We start from the raw sequence: 20,000 nt of genomic DNA on the forward strand, positions 1-20,000 counted from the left end.
AGGAAGACGGAGTGACACGTCGTTCGGCTGCCGCGCTGCCTTCACGACTCGTTCTGGCAGGCGCCGGGAAATGTGGTTCAGAAACAGGCGAGGAGAAGAAGGGAGAGGGTAGGAGGGAGGAAGAAGGAGGGGGGGGTGGTATGAGAAGAAAGAGAGCGATGGAGGGGTTCTAATGCGGCGGTGCTGACAGCTCCGCTGCATTACACCCAGCCTAAATAATGGGATGCTCATTTGCATAACGAGGGACGTTATCACCTCTACTGTCAGAAGAAAACACAACAACACTTCTGCCGCTCCTCCCTGAGATGAATCGGGTTGGCCTACTTTACGGTGCCGGGGAGGTGCACTCGACGCGCGCGCATACACGCGTGCGCGAGGGCGTGCACGCGCACACACACACACACACACACACACACACACACACACACACACACAGACACACCCATGAACGTGCACATAGACACACTGGCACGGTTCGTGATCACTAGCTCTCCCACAGTGGGGGTCTCAAAGGCAAGGAGCTTTGCAGGAAAGCCAGGGTTAGTCGCCAGGGCGAGGGCGACCCTTTTAGCCAAGCACTCCTGAGCGAGAGCCCCAGATGAAGGCCTCCCGCATGCCGAGAGTGAGAGAGAGAGAGAGAGAGAGGGATGCGAAGTGATTACAGGATCATGTAGGAAATCAGATCAGAGGCCACGTTACACGCACGTCGGAGCCTGGAAGAGCCCGGACTGACATCAAGCGCCTCATCGAGGCACGCCAGGATCCGCGCAGCTTTTGCGGATCAGTCGCGCTTAAACAGGAAGTCAACTGATGTATCCCATCTAAAGTCATTTCATCTTCCCGCGCCTACACGGGGGCGCCATGGCAACTAACAAGAAAAATACCTGCTCACATCAGTGTGTCACCTGAGCTGTGTTTTACAAGGAACAGGAAAGTTGTAATGCGCCTGATAGCACTTTCTGACACCATAGCAATTTTTTTATTACTACGTTTTGTTTTGTTTTTTTTTCCAAGGAGCCCAGATCCGTTTGCCGTTCGGGATGGCGTAAACACCACATCGCGGGTGATTAGAGCCGTTAAGTTAGTGGCACTTCCAAAAAAGCCTTGTCAAAATCTGGGCGAGCGCGGTGCGAGCGCGGCGCGAGCGTGTCAGTGCTGTCTCCCTCTCAGAGTCGGCGCGCTGAAGAGCTGCCTCTGATTTGCATGATATCGACAGCAAGAAACACGCCGCTCCTGCAAAATGTCGACAGATCCTTTTGTCTTTATTCGCCGTCCCAAGTGGCTCACGCGCCGCCTTCTCTTGTTTTTTTTTTTTCTCAATGCTGTGGTTTTTGCCATTTTTCATCTGACATAAAACCTTTACCTCTCTCTCTCTCTCTCTCTCTCTCTCTCTCTCTCTCTACTTCCCTGCCTCTCCCTCTCTCTCTGTCTCTCTCTCTCGCACACAGGTACAGCCGGAATTTTTGAACTGAGCGGAGCGAGTGCAGAGAAGAAATCCTGGTTTGACCCCCCCCCCACCCCCAGCCCAACACCAAAAAGAGAAGAAAAAAAAACAGAGAGAGAGAGGGAGAGAGACAGAGAGAGAGAGAGGGGAACAAAAGCATAAAGTTATTTGGTGAAAAGAAATAAAACAAAGGACGGGGACAATGGGGAGGAAAAAGATTCAGATTACGCGGATTATGGACGAGCGCAACAGACAGGTAAGTCCCGTTGGCTGGGAGGGGTGCTCGGGGCCGAGGTGGGCCATGTGAGCTGTGGCAGGCGTGACACTGCACTGAGGCGTCACCGGGGTGATATTTTTCGGGGGTTTTCAGGCGCAGGTGTAAGTCCAAGCAACCTACCTTCAAACTGAAAGCACCCTTGGAGCAGCGCTGTCCCTGGCCAGCCTACCAGCTCGCCCGGCGTGTCGCCAGCTCCAGCTTGCGACACTAGAAGATTACTGTAGCGCAGGGCATCAAGCGGGTGGGAGGCGAGCGCAGGCAAACGGGCAAACAGGCAAACGTGAGCTGAGACCCACAGTGGATAGAGGGAGGGGAGGGACCCGTGTGTCGGGGCGGACCCTCAGGGGGGCCGTGCTACTTGGGGCCAGTAGTTTTCCTTCTTCACTCCTGCAGGTGGAAGCCAATGGGGGGGGAGGGGTGGCGGCCCTGCGTGACATCACCGGAAAGGCCTGTGTCACGTGGACCGCCGCTTTTCCACAGTTATTGTTTTTTATTTTAATAACCTGGTATTTTTCCACTTGTCCTTCCATTCTTGCTCCAGATGATGTAATTTTATTCAAGAACAATGGAATTAGTGTAGCCATTATACGCAGGGATGAATTATAGCTGAGTTTTTGCTCATTGGAACATAAAAAATATCATTTTTAAAAAAGATCCAAAGAGCAATAAACAGCTCGCTTTTGTTTGCCTTGTGCACTTCCCTTTATTTAACTCGCATTTAAGACTTTAGACTCAAAACAGCTCCAAATGATCCTTTCATGACTCAATTGCTCACTGCAAGAGACACCAGTCAGCCAGTGCTACACACACAGACAGATATCATACCTAACAGATTCTGTGCCCCGTATTGATTGTGCCGGTGCCAGTAACGCGGGTCCTTGTTTTACAGCCAGGGTTAGATCAATGAGCTCCTTTCTGTTCATGTTCGCCTGCTGCCAGAGAAATAGGAGTTTAAAGGTGCCTTCAGAGGGGGAGACGTCAAAAGCAGGGCGACGGAGAGGCACTCCTGGCTTGACTCACCGTGACCTCAAATGTTTTTCCAGAGTTCCGCTTTACTCCGCAGCTGAGGACCATACCTTTTAGTAGGACCTTTGCTGACTTGTTGAGCACTTTTCACTTTTATATATATATATATATATATATATAAAAATATTGGTACCTATATATATATATATATATAGAGGTACATTTTTGGAATGATTTTGGAATGCGCCTGTGAGATTGATTGTGAGGTTGTTAAACCTTCACTAGGTACACAGACAAGATCTATTTTATTTCTGGCCCACTGATGATGTTAGGAAGATAATAAATACATAAAGAAATAGATTTTTAATAAATAAATAAATAAAATGTGAGATTCCTCTGTCTAGTTGGGGGATAAAAAGTGTGCTTTTGGGAAAGGGGCTTAACGGCTTACCGTAGCCAACAGTTTCAGTGCTATAGAAGGGGTATACACTCAACTTAATGGCTGCTGTCCGGACATTGGGAAGGGCTGATCAATTATTGAAGGCCGCACGAGGGGCCGAGGAAGAGTGGGCGAGAGGAGAGGAGGACGAAAGGGGAAAGTAATGGGCACGTCAGGCGGCCCAGAAGGCAGGGGGATGATGACATTAGTCATTTTGCACTTGTGGGTTGAGCAAGGCCCACCTCCCCCCCGCCGCCCCCCAAAAACCCCCCACTGCAGCTCCAACCAACCCCACCTCATGCTCACATGCACAGGGTGGTCCTTCCTCAACGCCTGCAGGAGTAAGTTACGGCCTCTTCACCTTCACGTGTGTTTGCTGGAGCCTGCCGTTGAATGAGTTCAGCAGTAACGTTTAGGGGCTTTTGGTCATTGCTGCTGCTCAAAATGCACCCAAGCTTTCCTTTGCTGTGTTCCAGTAAATAGATATTAGTCTATGACGAATGGTTGTCTAGGTGATATAACAGAGTGGCCAGGGTAGAGGCTCAGTTCCTTTGATGAAGAGCCACAGTGAAAAGGAGAGAGAGAGAGAGAGAGAGAGAGAGAGAGAGAGAGAGAGAGAGAGAGAGAGAGAGAGAGAGAGCAGCGCAGTCTAGGTCAGGATGGTTTTGGGGGAGGCTATCGTGTTGCACAGAGAGCATCCTGTCCTCCTGTTTTCTCTGATTCCCTCTCTCTTTCTTCCTCTCGCGCTCCCTCTCTCACTCGCTCTCTCAAGATCAGAGATTGATACAGGAAGGACACCTGATGAGAGTCGATGCCTCAGCTTTCCGGGACTCGGGATCACGAGGTGGAGAGGGAGGACAAGGCGGAGCAATAAGAGCAGGAGAGAAACGGGCCTCGTTTACTTTCAGCGGCGTTTTCTTTAGAAACAGGGACGCACGCTTCACTTCACACCTTATCAGCGCTACTGTCTGGTTGAAAGGACTCTGGGCCCATGAGAAACGTGTCTGACCTTGAAGGCCCCACAGCAAAGTTAAAAAGCACTGAGCCACAAGGAACCATTTGTCGACATTAGCTCGAACGGCTTCCTCCTCCTCTGTCCGCAGGGCCGCGTTTTTACCGAGCGTCTCTGTCAAAACTGAATGGCTTTACATGTATTTACATGTAGTTTGTTTTGGTGGTACGGAGATCAGTACCACCAAAGAGAGCAGTCGTGCCGCGTCCACCGATATGACTAAGCAGTGAGCTACCGGGCCATGTGCGTTACAAGGAAACCAGGAAGACGAACATCACAAGACAGGAACGGGGGGGTGGGGGGGGTGGAGGGGGACCTTTGACTCACAAGCCGCCCTCCCCTCCTGTCTCAGTTTGTTGAAGTCGTGGCTGGGCCTTTGCATATTTTCACTTCCCCATTAAGGAAATCTTTCCATACCAAAGCAAAATAAATAACCCGCTTCAGCGCTGTTACCTTTGGTGCAACATTCTCGAGATGTGTGTGCGCTTTTCATGCAAATGCCATGTCCAGTGTCTGACCCCACACTTCCATGACTGTTTTTAGCACGGAGAGAAGGAGAAGTGGTAAGAGTATTCTTTTCCTGCAAGCCGGATAACCAGTCATTCTAACGGCCTCTACTTTATGTCACGTCAGACCTAAATAATAAGTAGTATATGTAAAGTGAATTAAGGTGTGTATAAAAATGTCATGATTTGGCTCTCACAGCAGACAGAGAGTTCAGAATACAAGACGTTAACATCTGTAAAGCCCATCGTTAGCCTCAGAGAGACAGAATGCACAACGGATGGCTTATCTGAGCGTTGCCTAAAGCTGACGTGGTCTTCAGAAAAATGCTGAAAACCGCTTTGAAATCTTGTGCTTCTAACCACCATATTGCTGTATTCATCGCACTCATCGGCAGTGGCAGTCCTCGGGCCGCCCACCCTGTCGGTGGTGCCATGCTTGTAGGCACGGCGCCCACGTCACCCTGGGCGGCCACTTCATGCTGCCCCACCCCCTCCTAAGCCCTTGCCACCCCGAAAACACTTCTCTAGAGCGCAGGCACCTCCAGCAGGCCTCCACGTCGTTGAACGCCCGCCCAGATGTCCGCACAGAGGGCATTAGTGTGTGAGGCCTGGCCCTGTTCCCACCGGCCACTCAAGCACTCTTCCCGGGCACATCACATGAAAGGACCCCCTGTGTCACAGAAAAAGAAAAAAAAAACATGCAAGCCGGCATGCCAGCCGGCCGTCTGCCCGCCCACAGCGCGGCTGCTCGCCCCGGCACCAGGGACGGAGGGCTGGAAGGCAGAACCGCAGCCAGTACATGTCGGATGCGCCCGGCAGCCCAAAGCCGGCTGTGTGGGAGTCGGCAGCTTCGGAGCCGGACGTGCCGGGGCATGACCGGTCCGGCCAGGTGGCCAGACACGCTCTGGCCGGGTCAGAAGGGGCCTGGGGAGGAAGTGGCCCCTGATGGCACCAGGGCAGGATGGGGGATGCAGTCATGAGTCAGAGGAAGGAGAAATGACCTGCAGCTGACCCATCACGTCTCAAGGAGGAGACCCTGTTCAACACGGTGGTCCCCGCCAGTGCCGTTCACGCAGAGACATGCTGCGCAAGAGAGGCGGCGATCCTAGAAGTAGAAAGAAACGCTTAGAACGCATTTGCATAAAGAAAAACAAAAAAAAGGGCAGAACGAAAGCTCGACCGACACCTCCGTTACACCACGTGTTTGCGGCGCACAGTCCAAACAGAGGCCAAGAATCAAACAGTCTCATTTGGACCGATTCATTTTCATTGCACCGGCATCCAGCGGGCACTCCAGTTCCACGACTACCGAGACGCGACGCAGGCCCTCCGAGACCACGGCCAGGCTCAGATATTCCGTAGCGCTCGGGAACTCTGCCCCATCGCCTGTGCTCGGAGGCGGAGCGACGGCGGATTCTCGGCACCCACGACAATAGAGACGTCTTTCTAATCAACAGCGGCGAGGTGCGAAGCAGGCGGAGTGAAATTAACAGCAGGAAAATAATGAGGCCCTCTGGGTATCCCATCAGCCCCGCGCACCTTCCTCCCCTTCCCACCTTGCTCCTCTGATCGCTTTCTCTGCATCTGGCTCGGCGAAAAGAAGAGAGGAAAAAAAAAGCGGCTGCGTTTTTTGACTTCTCCTTCTCCTCAAATTCCCTTTGTTTCATACAATTCTACCTTCTGCAAATCACCCTTCTGTGAATTCGGCCTGTGCAAATTCTTTACTTCCTCTTGCATTGTCATTTCATCTTTTTTTTTATTATAGCCCCTGTTCCTCTTTTGTTTCATTATATAAAATTATATATATATGTATATATATATATATATATATATATATATATATATATATATATATATATATATATATATATATACATACATACATACACACACACACACACACACACACACACACACATTATGTGGGTAAGTGTGTTCTGCTGGGCTGTGTTGGTTCACGTCTTCCTTGTGTGAATAGCTACGCTGTTATGTCCGAGACTCATTTAGAAGAGGTGTTACCCCAGACCTCATTTACTCTGGTTTCATAACCAGCTATGAACATAAATATCTTAATATTGTAATCCACTTCGTGCACCTTTTCATACCCACTTCAGCAGAAACTGTGGGTGTAACCCGAAGGGCGTGGAGGTGGCGTCGAGGGAAGCATAATATAGATGCGCAGTCGCATAAAGGCCACCATTGTCGGCTCAAAGCACGCACGTCCCCAATTAGGGTGGCTGCGAGTGGGCAGTTGAAGGGGTGCGGATCCCTGGGGCCTGGGGGCAGAACACGGGCAATTCAGGAGGAGGGGCGGAGCGGGGCAGTCGACAGGGGTGGGGGAGTGGGGGGGGGGGCACTTTGACGAATGGCCACTCGTCCACTCTGTCCCTGTCCTCCGGAGGAACAGCCCCTCCCCTGGAGGGAAAAGCCAGGCTGAAGGGGGGTAGGCGGGAAGCAGAAGCGAAGCCATTGTGAAGGGGAAGCCGTCAGGCACTTCCTGTTATGAGAGGAAATGCAGGCAAATGTGCTTCCTGACCCCTTGTCTCCAGCCCCCCTCTCACGTGGGTCAGAGAGAGACGGACTGCCGCTGACCTGCTTTTTCCTGGCTGCTCAGCCTCCTTGCTCCATTCTGGGAATTTTGTTTGTCTTTCCTGAGCGCAGCGCAAGCACCGGGCTTCCCGCTGCTTTTCAAAGTCAGTTTCGGATTGTGGCGCACTGGAGAGACGCCGCGGCACAAGTGCCCTGCAAAAATGCTCGGTTCCCGTTCCGGATCCTGGAACGTCCGGATGGATCCCGTCCCCTCCAGCATACTCATGCTCGGTGATGAAGCGTGCTCGCGTGCACATGTGCTCAGAACAGCACCTACAAGTCTCCTGTGGTTGTCCTCACCCCATCTCCGAGTCCCATTTTCAGCAATTAGCGCGCGACTTGCCGTCTTGGCTGCAGTTTGGGCCAAGGGCCGAGGAGAAGCGGGGCGAGTCTGAACGGGGGGCGGCCCCCCGGTGTCGTTCTCGCAACACCAAGCTGCCCCGCCCTCATACCCACATGCCCTGCGCGTAGAGCGTCATAACGCGGCCGAGTTCGCGTCACCTGGGCCCTGCTCGTCCTTCGCACTGAATGAATAACAGAGCCTGAGGAGGTGTGCACGGGGCTCCATTATCGATCTGAGGAGTAATCCCAGTCAAAGATGGCTCATTTGGAGACACTCATCAATGTGCAGCTCTTCAGCATGGTCTCCTATTACACAACCATCATAACACAGGGTCCTGTCTGCCTGTGGGCCTCATTACCTGTTGCTGGTTGGCTACATTTTTATATATATATATATATATATTAAATTCTCAATATCTTGATAACAATGTGCATACAGTTTTGCAGTTGTCTTTGCGTAATCCAGCACATGTCGTGCGAGTGTGCGAATCCGCATGGCACAGACGCTCTTGACGTGTCTGAGCAGGCAGGAGAAAAAGACATTTCCCCAGGCCTGGCTTCCACGTCCTCGTCACCGGCTACACAATGAGTCAGCAGCCAAGAAACTTCACTACGGAGAGAAACTTCACACGGGCGTCGGGAGCTCCAGGCGCCGACAACTTTTCTCCGGCATGAGGCACGTTCGCCACGGTCTTTTCTTAAATAGCAAGCGAGCTGTCAAAACAATCTATGTCATCCTCCGAGACCCCCCCCCCCCAAACAGCCCGCCCCATCCCATAATGAACTTTGCTGATGAGATATAATCAAAACATAATCACTTCCCTCACGGTCTCGGTCATGGAGGGGGTGTGGTAGGGTAGCAGGGAGCCATGACATGAAGGTATCCGACATAGCACGGGTCTGAGTTATTTGTTGGAGTTTTTTTTTTGGGGCTGTCAGCGTTAGCGGGGCCGGCAGCGCCTGGCGCGTCATGGCACTGTCAGCGATAGGGTGGCACCTGTGTGAAGAGGAGAGGCAGAACGGGGGGGTATGTAGTGTGCTGTGGGCGCACCGGCGTAGACCCCAAACCCTCCAGCAGCGGTGTCAGGCACAGAGCCCCAAACCACTGGTTCAATTAATGTCACCCTTTGTTAGGGATTTTGTTGGAGGTGGCGTCCCGGGTGCCTGCGCTCGCGCGGTGCGTTGGAGGGAGAACAAAATGCATCGCAGTGTTTTGCACACGCTGACAGGTTTTCACGGCGAAGGACAAGAGGGTAATGATGGATTAAAACTGTGGCGCTTCGGTTTTGCCACAAATGCGGACATTTGGCATGTGTGCGAGTGTCTGTGTGTGTCAGTGCGTGCGTTTACTGTGCATTCCTTATGTGCAGCATGCAGTTTTAACACAGACACCAAAGGCCTATCATCAAAGGCCCTCCCACCCTGTTAATTACTGCAGGTTCTTAAACATGATTGTATGAACTGTCCGAAAAAGCCACGTGAGGCTTTTTCGTCTTGATGTGAGGCGCGGCTGCTTGGCCTATTTTGCGAGCAAGTCCTCTTTTATTAACAAACGAGAGGACTCTGGTGCTTTGGTGTGGAACATCAGCTTTATCACACCTCCACTCCCCAATCCAGCACTGCCTTCCTTCCTCCTGGATTCTAGCCCGCGATGCTGACCGCATGGATGGCCGTCACCGCCTGCCCTCTGCAGCATGGGCCGCTGAACCTCGATCCCCCCCCATTCCCCACCCGGCATGCTCCAGGGCCGCAGGACGCACCGGCAGCCTTACGCTCGTGCTGGAATCGTCGTTTCTGCGCTGAAAGCACGTCGGTACACACAGGCCAGGGGGTGATGGGGCCGCAGGCTCCCATATCTAATGCTTCTAATGTGATAGATGAGGGCAATTCAGAGATGTCGCATGCCGGCACTGTGCGAAGCGAGAGATTACTGTGTGTGTTATGTGAGTGTGTGTGCACGCGCGTGTGTTTGTATGTGTGTTCGGCAGTGTGTGTGCGTATATGCCTGTATACATGCACACCTGTGCGTTTGTGTGTGTTTGTTTTGATCTCCTTTTTTCTAAATATTCTGTGCTTCACTGGCTGGAACTCAGACCAGGACATATTTCCTCCAAGATAAGACAATTAGTAAAAAATAATAATTAAGTCTAAAAAGCACAATACGGAATTACAACAGGGCTGTGTCAGAGTAGCGTTTTTTATAGAAAATGTGCAATTATACAAGTTTGCTTGAAGTTACTCTCATAATTAGACAGAACAGAGAGGTTAATCAGGGATTTGAAATAGACATAGTTTGTGTTGTTTGTTTGTTTGTTTGTTTGTTTTTTTGGTGGGGGTATTTCTCTTGCTTAAGAAAAAGAACAGACAAGTGTTGGCTTACAGCGTAAGTCCAGATATTAAGAATTTCTTTCAGCAACATTAGCTTGATTTATGGGTGGAAAAAGCCTGATTATGCCAAGCTCTGTTTTCCAGACATTTTGGATGAACACAAAAGAAAAAGGAAGGCATTGATTTTCCAACACTAGTATTGTATACAGGGCAACTCGAGTGGACAGGAAGATTGAAGACAGTATTCCTGCAAATGAAAATATGCACACAAACAGACCCACACACACACACACCGGTTTTCCTCACACACATACCTTCATACCTTTACAGCCTCATCTTGTATGTTTAAAGATCTTTTAACCTTTTTCACCCCCCACCCCCACCCCACCCCCATTCCTGCCCCGTCCATGCAGGTGACGTTCACTAAGCGGAAGTTCGGCCTGATGAAGAAGGCCTACGAGCTGAGCGTGCTGTGCGACTGCGAGATCGCCCTCATCATCTTCAACAGCACCAACAAGCTGTTCCAGTACGCCAGCACAGACATGGACAAGGTCCTGCTCAAGTACACCGAGTACAACGAGCCCCATGAGAGCAGGACCAACTCCGACATCGTTGAGGTGAGCCAAGACCTGTACATCCCGAATGAGCCCACCCAGGGGCCAAGAGCCAGCTGAGCGGCCGCACCAGGGAAACAAAGCATGACGGCGTGTGTTCGTTAGGGATAATGGTGGATATTTACCCCGCACCTTCTCAGGTCTTCTCAGTCATTTTTTCAGGCGTCCCCGATCACATGTGCAGACAGGCCCATGTAGACACTGACGTGTGTGTGCGGAGAGGAAGACAGATTTGTAGCGCATTGCCAGAGGACAGGCCCTGGCAGCCAGACCTCTTTTTATAGAAAGCAGACAGGAGCCAGCGTGTATGACATGAGCGCCCTGTCATGCGGCCTGTCATGCACCAGTGGCCAGAACTGAAGCCTCGATAGCTCCAGGGCCTCATGCACACACACACACACACACACACACACACGCGCGCGGCATCTCCCGGTCCCAGTCACGGGGTCCCTCCCCGGCAGCAGCCCCTCGCATGGCGCGCGTCCAGGAGCGGACCCTAAGCTTCCGCTCGAGCCGATTACGCAACAGGATTTCCCCCTGTGGAGGAAGCTGTTTCCGTGGTGGGCTGCGGAGACACTACAGGGCTCGTGGGAGGATGTTCCCCGTGAGCCCGGGATCAGGCCACGGGCAGGTGCAGCCGAAGGGTCTCCCCGATCCAACCCAGGTCAGGAGGGCCGCAGCAGAGAGCAGCACCGCTGCTGTTAGATAAAACAGGTGTAGTTACCAAAAACTATTTTTTGGAATCTTAGGTTCCTTGTGTCCACTTTTTTGCCACGTTCTCCTTGACTTGTGACCTTCGAGTCCCTGTGGTTTCTTTTCTGTTTTTCTAAAAACATGACTCAAAAAAAAGCAATCCTTCTTCTAGTCAATGTCCAGAATGAGAACAGTGGAAGCAATTAGCCCTTGAGTGAGACTTCTCAGCTTAGTTGTTAATTTGGACTGTGTTTAAGACACACTTTTTAGGCTTCTGTCAACAGTCTCTCTCTGAAATATTGCATGAACTCTCCAGAGTCTTGGCAAACCCTCCCTTGGTCCCCTCTCTCATTTCCATCTCGCACAAGCCCGTGTCTGCGCCGGCCTTTTTCATTTGCTCAATATTTCCTCAAATTGAGATTTTTTTTCTTCTTCGACTTCAAACTTTATATATTCATCATGTTAAGGCAAACGCACACACAGACACACACAGGACTCTTTGTAGAATATGCATAAGGATCAGCCTTGGTGCTGAGCTCCGCGCAGTGACAGCCTATGCAGCAAAGACCCTGAGACGGTGACTCAGTATCCGCGGCTCATCCGCAATCCCACGCTCTGACTAGCCCAGGCTTCCATCCAGACCCAGCGCAGCCGAGCCCAGACGATCTCTGAGCCTAAAGCTCCGCTCCATTACCGCACCATAGGCGTCTGCCGCGATCTGCCCTTTATACCCCGTCACCCTCCCCCACCGGCCCGATCGCCCATCAGAGAACGATTTATAAACCGCCGTCGCTTCATTTCGGAATCCTCCCATCAAGAGCACAAGTGCCGGAACGCCACCAGGGAAACTCTCGGGACCCATCAGGCCTCTCCGTTTTGGTCGCACCGGACCGACATTATGGAAAGCGTGAGATCCGGATTAGGCAGAGGAGGAGGAGGCCCAGGGAGAGACGTGGCCCGCCGAAGCCCTGCACCGAACCGAGAATCCTCACCGAGGGCGTTTTTGGCAGCGGCGCCTGGCAGCACTTCGAACTGTCGTCGGCGCGTCGGAGCGTCAGAGCAGATGTCTGAAGGCAAGGGTTGTGAAGGGAAAGAAGGAAAAAAAAAAAAACAACAAGGGAAAAGGCACAGCACAGCCTCTTCGCAGCCCTCTGCCGCCTCTCGGTATCGGCGGGCGCCGCCATATCAGCGCCGGTGGGGGGGGGGGGGGATCGGCGTGGAGCGTGGGGTGTCACGGCAAGGCAGGCAGGACTCCTGCAGGGCCCTCCGTTTGGCTGCTGCTAGGTTACATCACGGCCAGGGGGACGTAGGCGGGGGGAGGTGAGCAGGAACAAAGCAGACTTCCTGTTGTGATGGCAGGATGGGGATGAGGCCTTGGGGTGGGGGTGAAGAGGGGGAGGGGGGGCTGCCTGAGCATCTTTGAGTCACAGCGTGGGGGGGGGGGGGTCTGGGGGAGAACGGCATGGAGTCACACGTTCACGCCGAAAGTACACACTCATCATGCGCCTTCGTCTGCAGTTTTCGATTCTGGGCTGTGTAAATTAGCATGCGTGCACGTACTGCGCACGGAATTGGGGGGGCACTAAAGGACAAAAAGCATAAACCTGCTCTCTCTCTCTCACACACACACACGCACAGACACACACATACATACTCGATCAAGGGACAAACACATACACATACATGCACACAGAGACACACAGACACACACATACATACTCCATCAAGGGACAAACACATACACAAACATACACACACACAAATGCACACACTTTCGCAGGCGTTTTTTTTTTTTTTTTTTTCCCTGTCTTCGCCCGGCTTGTCTCAGGCGGGGGGACGGTGGCTAAGGAGAGACAGGAGAGCCAGCACACAGCATGTGGGCGTCTTGAAGAGCGCCCTGCTACATTAGCAATAAAGCCCCGTGTAATTAGCATGTCTTTGGTCAGTAATTAGCGTTGCCGGGAGAGTGGCAGCAGCGGGCTCAACCCGCCCTCTTTCGCCACAGGCCCCTCCCCCCTCGCACGGGCGCCCGTCAGACCAGCCGCGCCGCCGCTCACCCCTTCCTCCCCCGCCCTGTTTCTGCCCCCACTCGCCGGGGTCAGGCCCTTTCCTCTGTTAGCGGAGCCGTCGGCCGAGCTGTAATGAGAGTCTGCGTGCAGTAGCCGGGTAGGAAGCAAGAGACAAAGAGGAGAGAGAGAGAGAGAGAGAGAGAGAGAGAGAGAGAGAGAGAGAGAGAGAGAGAGAGAGAGAGACATGCAGCAATAACTCGTTTCGGGGAGGTCATTTCTGACATCAGAGACGCACGCAAAGACGTACCCGAGCCATTCTTTTTATCCTCCGGAACCCCGTTACACACATTGCACGCAGAAGTCGCCCTCACTAAAGGATTCTTTGGTAAAGCCATTCTGAGCCCACATTCACGGGGCCAGAAAAGTGCCGACCTGGCAAGGAAGGACCCGAGCAAATCGATATGTTCGTGTGCATTTGTTGGCGTAATCCTTCTCTGAATTATCCCCCTGCCGTCAAAGGCAGGCATCAGAGCAGCTGTGTTGCCCGGGTTCGGATTGGCCACAGGCGGTAAGAACACGCTGTACAAAGACGGGGTTGGGGCGGGGACAAGGATGGGGCGGAGACCTCCACCTGCTTCTCCCGCTCTGCATGCCACGCCGAGGGGACAACGTAAGCGGAGTGGCTTTCAGACTCACTCCGTCCTCGTGTTTAACCGGCTAGAAAATGAGCCCAAATTTTCCGGAATTAAACGACACGCAGGGCTTTTCCGCTTTGTCAGCGTTTCCTGGGCTTTGGGTTTAATGGTATATTTTTGATGTCGGAACCCTCATGTTTTTCCAAACACTTGACACGATGAGAAATCTCCATTCACGGGCCCGTCCACATGGAGCCAGGTGCGCGGCCCAGACACCGGAGACGGAGCCGCGCAATCCCATTCCCCTCCCGGATTAACCTCACCTCAACATTCACCTTTTAATCTTAGCTGGCGCTCCCCTGTCCTGCACTCGCACCCGCGGCTTCCGAATGGCTGAGCAAAGAGCGTGCTGGCGGACAGAGTTGGGTGTGGGAGGTGCAGAGGGAACAGCGCACGAGAACGAGAGGGCGTTAATTATTTCCAAAGGTCATTCTGTTAATGACTACCTGCTCGGCTAATGAGCTTCTGCAAAGCTCCCTCACGATGTTTTACCCTCGCATGGTTCTCCATGTGCCTAGACGTGTGAGGGGGAGCGCGCAGGGCAGTGTCCTCCTCCCTACTGTCGCCTGTCTGAGGGAGCGAGGGAGCGAGGGAATAGGGAGGAGGGAGGGGGGGAGCAGAGGGAAGGAAAAAAAAAACAACTACACAGAAGCGTGGACTCAGGTTCATTAAACATCTTTCAGAGCACTTAATGTTGCCAAGGAACACTAATTAATTGGACTGATTTCAGTTTTAATTTCTCCTCAAAGTAGCCATTTTTGACTTAATTAAAATATATTTTGCTTGTGTGGGTGCTCGCACGTAGCGCGTAGCACGTAGCCTGGCTTGCCTCATGAAAATAACTCTCTTCCCACTTGTTTGCGCAGCCGACGTGAGAAGCAGCATAAGCCTGGAGCATTCGGTTTTTTTCCCCTTCTTTTTCTTTTCCCCCCTTCTTCTTGTAGCGCGGCCATTGAAGGCCTATTCATAAGCCCTCACAAAGAGCCGCTGTGCGACAGCTCCCTGGCAGCACTCTCCTCTCTCACACAGAAGCCTTAAGCTGCGATCAGATAGGCTCAGGTGTGCTCGCTTATCAGGATTAAGGGCCATAAACCCTCTCCTGTCCTTCACCCTCCGATTTGGTGGTGCACGCGTTGCCGTCAGTACCGTGAGGTTTATGGTCATTAGGCAAAATGATATGGGAGAGATCTGGACATTTCTTGTTTTCTCTGTGTCGGGTTTGGGATTAGGGGCTGTCCAGCTAAGCAAATGACCTCTGAGGCACGGGGGGAGCGCACATCGGAAAAACGGGAGAAAACAACAGTCCGCGTCGCGAACAGGAGCCCGGCACAGCCGAAAAACCGAGCGTAACGAAGAAAGTAAAAAAGGGCGTACTTCGCAGAGGCTTCGCTTGGTTACACTCCGTTTTGTTAGAAGGTCAAATTTCACTCGGTTCGGCCACGATGCCGTGTCGGGCGGCAGGAGGAGTGAGCTCGGATCTGACTTGTTTCCAATCCAGATGAGCTAAAACATATTTCACAAGCATGTGAGGCTTCTACCGGCCTTTAAAACTGAGCGGACAGGGTGGCTACTGAGGGGGTCCTTTGTGTTCACAGAGCCCTTAGGCGTCTCTCATCTATGGCTGTTCGGACAGACCACCACAGGACAACTTGTTGTACTTATGCCTCGTGGCTGATGGATTATAGGGAGGGGAAAAAAAAAACAAGAACATTTGCATGCTTGCTCTCTCTCTCTCTCTCTCTCTCTCTCTCTCTCTCTCTCTCTCTCTCTCTCTCTCTCTCTCTATCTCTCTCTCTCTCTCTCTCTCTCTCTTTCTCCCCCCCCCATCATGTTTTCCCCACCCGTACTCTGATTGGAAACAGCTGCAGACCACTCGCAGTAACACTTAAAAAAAATGTGCGCATTTCAGATGTCCAAAGGGGGGTGGACCCTCTCCCTCTCCTCACTCTCTCTCTCTCTCTCTCTTTCTGTCTCTCTCTCTCTTCCTCTGTGTGTGCGTATGTGTGTGCGTGTGTGAGAGCATGTGTGTGTGATTTTTTTAGTATTCTTCCCCTAATAAATGCCTCCAAAAAAATGGTAGTGGTCTAAAAATAGCCTGCCCCGACGCTAAATTTAGCTCTCGGCTCACTGTGCTGGCGATGCGAATGGAGAAGAATAGGCGCGGAGAGACAGGGTGAGTAAGCAGATCTCTCCCCATTCAGCGTCCGACGAACGGCCGCCCAAGGCTCAGCCCCCCCCCCCCCCCCCCCCCCGTCCCCTACCAGACCTCAGGGTGCCGATAAACACTCGATCCTCTGGATCCAGGTTCTTTATTGTTTATTTCTCTACGCCTTTGTGCGCCTGCACTTGCGTCCATTTGGGCTGTTCTTTGTCTTTTTTTTTCCTTTCTGTCCTCATGGGAAGCGAAGTCAAAAGGTTAGTTTGATTTCATTAGCATGGGGGTGGGGGGCGCTGCAAATGGCTTCCTAGCTCTTCAAGAAGAAGCAGAATAACAAGACACCAAGATGGCCATTTTATTGTGTGTGTGTGTGTGTGTGTGTGTGTGTGTGTGTGTGGTGTGTGTTCACTCAGTAAGGGCAGTTTGGAAGAATTGCAAGTGTGAATTTTCAGCTCATGTTCTAAGACAAAACAGTATGTTTGGAATGTGGGTAATGCAGCCACAGGAACTCAGACACGCATTTCTATCTGACATACCAGCAATCGAACCTGTGTTTTTTTTCACTTTGCAAACTGCTTAAAAACAGAGTGGGACCCCTCTGCTCCTGGTTGCCAGTGCGAGTGGATAGCAGTTGTTCTATTTTAGGCTGCGGGGCGTATGTGGCAGTCAACTACCCTTCACTGACTCCCTCCCTGCCCGGTGGGGTGTGGAAACCCAAGGTCATGCCAGAGAGGTCAGGGGTCTGATCATTGTTCCTCAAAGCCCTCAGCCCCTTCCTGCAATGCAGCTGTGCGATAAGAGGCCCGCAGCGCACAAAAGCTGATAAGTGACGCTCGTGTGTGTGTGTGTGTGTGTAGGTGGGCACGAGTGTGTTTTCATGCTTTCATGAGGGAACCTTAACCTCGCTGGCAAAAAAAAAAAGAAAAGAATATCAGTTTGGGTGTGGAGGGTGTGTGAGGGGATGTGTAGGTGTGTGTGGGTGTGTGTGTGTGTGTGTGTGTGTGTGGGTGGGTGGGGTGGTGGGTGTGAGTGGGTGGGTGCCCAAGTGTGTCAGTGCGTTCCACTGCACATATAAGACACGTAGCGAACAGGAAGATGGCAACGGTATAAGTTGGTCTTCACTCAGCTTGGCTGGGGCATCATTGACCGGCTGTGGGATGGCTCATGAAACATGACCACCTCCACCGTCCTCTTCATTAATACACACCTGGCCTAGGAACATGAAACATGATCGACAAGACGGGTCCTCCTGAGGATGGCCCGGGCAAATATGATTCGGTGCAAGAGAGTGACTTCATGGTAACTCGGCTGTACATGTGAATCCGTATATGTGAAGGGTCTTACTGAGCATTCCCTTTCATCTGCAGTAGCAGTGGTGCTGAACCTCAAGCCACCTTCTCTATGGCTTAAAGAAATTGGCGCACTAAAATCCGAAGCCATCGCAGCCAATCCATACACTTAAACCCGGTATCATGAAGCAATTTATTGCTTCCCTCAACCCCCCCCCCCACCCCCCCCCCCCATTTTTAAAAATCATCTTCACGCATTTGAATGTCACTACGAGGAGCAGCTGTGGGTTCTTGAGCGGAGTGCCACCCGGTTCACCATTGTGCCGCCATGCCGTGCGGGCCCGCCCCGACGGGCCTTTATACTGGGATTAGGCTGCATTCAGCAGCCCCCAACCACACCACTTATCCGTGTGCATGGTTTTTCCTGCACAACCCCCCCGATATGATATGAAGCACAGACAGCTGTAATTACATCCTTAAAGTGGTATTGCTTTAACTGTGGGCTGATGGGTCTTAAGATCGGCTCTTTGATACTTGATTACAGTGAATGGGGAGGAGGCTTGTTTTTCTTTTTTTTTTTTTTTTACAGTATCACAATTACGGTAAAACAGCCGTTTGGAAGAACCAAAGAGCCCCCCCCACACACACACACACACTTTCACAGATGCAGTCTCGGGCTGTGCCCTGCTACCGCATCGCAGTGTGCTTAAACCGCGTGTTTGTATCTGCTCAGACCTTTTGTAAAGTCTCCACTGCGCATGATACGAGGTGTAAGAGCGGGCGTAGCTTTGTGCCCCTCTTGTGGCACGCTTTAGTGCCCCCTGCGCCTTGCATGCACGCACACACATGTGCGCGCGCATGTTGGAGGCGGGGATGCTGTAAGACATGAAGTCATCCTGGCTGGCCTACGAGGACCACCTCAGCCCCGGCGGAGTTCTGCATGCATCTCCAGACCAGGGTTTAAAAACCTCTTTGGTCACACCACGTGCTGAATAAGGCGAAATGTCGTCGGGACGCATTTCCTCCAAACCTGCTAACGTGATTTAGTAGGGAAAGAGGCTGTTGTTTTATCAGAGAGCCAAGCAGTCCACCTCACTTTGAGGCTCCTCTTTTCAGAAGGGCTCTCTCCCCCCTTCCCTACTCCATCTTTCTAAGCCCTCCACTACCACCACCAACATAAACCCACAGGCGAACGTGCTGGGCCTGACTCCGGTATGCCCGAGGGTCGCCCCTGAGTTGCGGGTGACCAGTTATAGGCGGGAACGGGTCGAAGTGGGCTGGCAAGAGCTATTCCACAGCTTTTTAATGTGTCAGCGTAAGAGCCTGACCCTCAGATTGACTTACTCAACCCGAAGTGGCCGGGTCTGCTTCCAAGCCAGTGTTTGGTGCTGAGTTCTTAGCGTGGGAGTCAAGTCCAGCAGCCAATCGGGGATGTTTGTACAGAACGTGATGGCAGCAGCTGTGGCATAGGTGGCTGTCGTCAGAGGCTTGTGTGTGTGGAGACACACACACACACACACAGGTTAGAGAAGATGAGAGTATGTAGGCCACTCCACCTCCACTGCTCTGTGATGGAAGGAGCCGGAGGGGGCACAGAGGGGTGAGCGTTTAATTAGGAGTGGGGGCCCCGGTAGGGGTTATTCCCTCTGTCTGTCTCCGTCCCCCCGTGCTGCATCTCGACCCGGGGCTGTCACCTAGTCTACCTTCCACCTCCTCTCTCCTCCTCTCCTGTCCTCTGTTCCCCCACTCCTCTCTTGATGTTTCTAGCCCAGGCCCTCCATTACTCTCTCGCATACATTCTCTCTCTCTCTCTCTCTCTCTCTCTCTCTCTATCTATTGCATGTCACCCCTCTCCCTCCGTGCCCCTACTCTCTTCGCCAAGCCATTTTCCGCTTTGTTAGATTGATTACTCCTCATCAATAATGTTTTGGACGGTGGATCATGAGGCTTTCATCTACTGAAGCTATTAAGATGTCAGGCAGGGAAATGATTTCTCAGTGCGCTGCGAGCACAGAGAGGGTTTGTTCTCTACAGCAGATTATTTTTAGCCATGCAAACTGGAAACATTAAAGATAGAGAGTAGTGTGTTGGGAAATTGATTTAATTGTCAAGCAGGCTTTTTTTAAGTGAGTTTTCAGGGTCTTTTGTTTTAATTAAAAACTGCGTTTATATGCGTTACTTACACGCATTGAACTTTAGACTGTTAGAAATGGAGGGACAGAGACGGAGAGAGACAGAAAGAGAGATTGGAGGGATAGAGAGACAGATAGATGGAAGGAGAGATGAACCAAGAGCCTGTGAGCCATTTATGGCCATCCTCCGGATACCGACTTGTGATTGGCTCTTCCCCTGCCCCCTGCTGTAGTATGTATGTGTGTGTGTGTGTGTGTGGGTGTGTGTGTGTGTGTGTGTGTATGTGTGTGTGTGTGTGTGTGTGTGTGTGTGTGTGTGTGGGTGTGTGTGTGCATGTGCATGCGTGTGCGTGTGTATGTGTATGCATGTGTGTGTGTGTGTGTGTGTGTGTGTGTACATGAGGGCTGGTGACAGGTGTGGGTGCTCTGACAGGTGCACATGTCTGGAATGAGTGGCGTAGCTGCTGGTCTCCCGGAGCGGAAGGTTGGTGGGGGGGGCGGGTGCTG

The 20,000-nt window shown here is 52.1% G+C and overlaps 1 protein-coding gene across 11 annotated transcripts in view; it reads left to right on the forward strand.

The window, feature by feature from the left end:
• The window catches only part of mef2cb (myocyte enhancer factor 2cb), a 66,391-nt gene that overhangs the window by 30,121 nt on the left and 16,270 nt on the right, over window positions 1-20,000 (forward strand). For all 11 annotated transcript variants that reach the window (XM_035529720.1, XM_035529719.1, XM_035529721.1 and 8 more), the window contains 2 exons: window positions 1,449-1,700; window positions 10,317-10,520. In XM_035529720.1, coding sequence (XP_035385613.1) covers window positions 1,647-1,700; window positions 10,317-10,520 — 258 coding nt within the window. In that variant the 5' untranslated portion in view covers window positions 1,449-1,646. The remainder of the gene's footprint in view (window positions 1-1,448; window positions 1,701-10,316; window positions 10,521-20,000) is intronic.

The sequence above is a fragment of the Electrophorus electricus genome, chromosome 9 (assembly GCF_013358815.1).
Source record: "Electrophorus electricus isolate fEleEle1 chromosome 9, fEleEle1.pri, whole genome shotgun sequence".
Lineage (NCBI taxonomy): Eukaryota > Metazoa > Chordata > Actinopteri > Gymnotiformes > Gymnotidae > Electrophorus > Electrophorus electricus.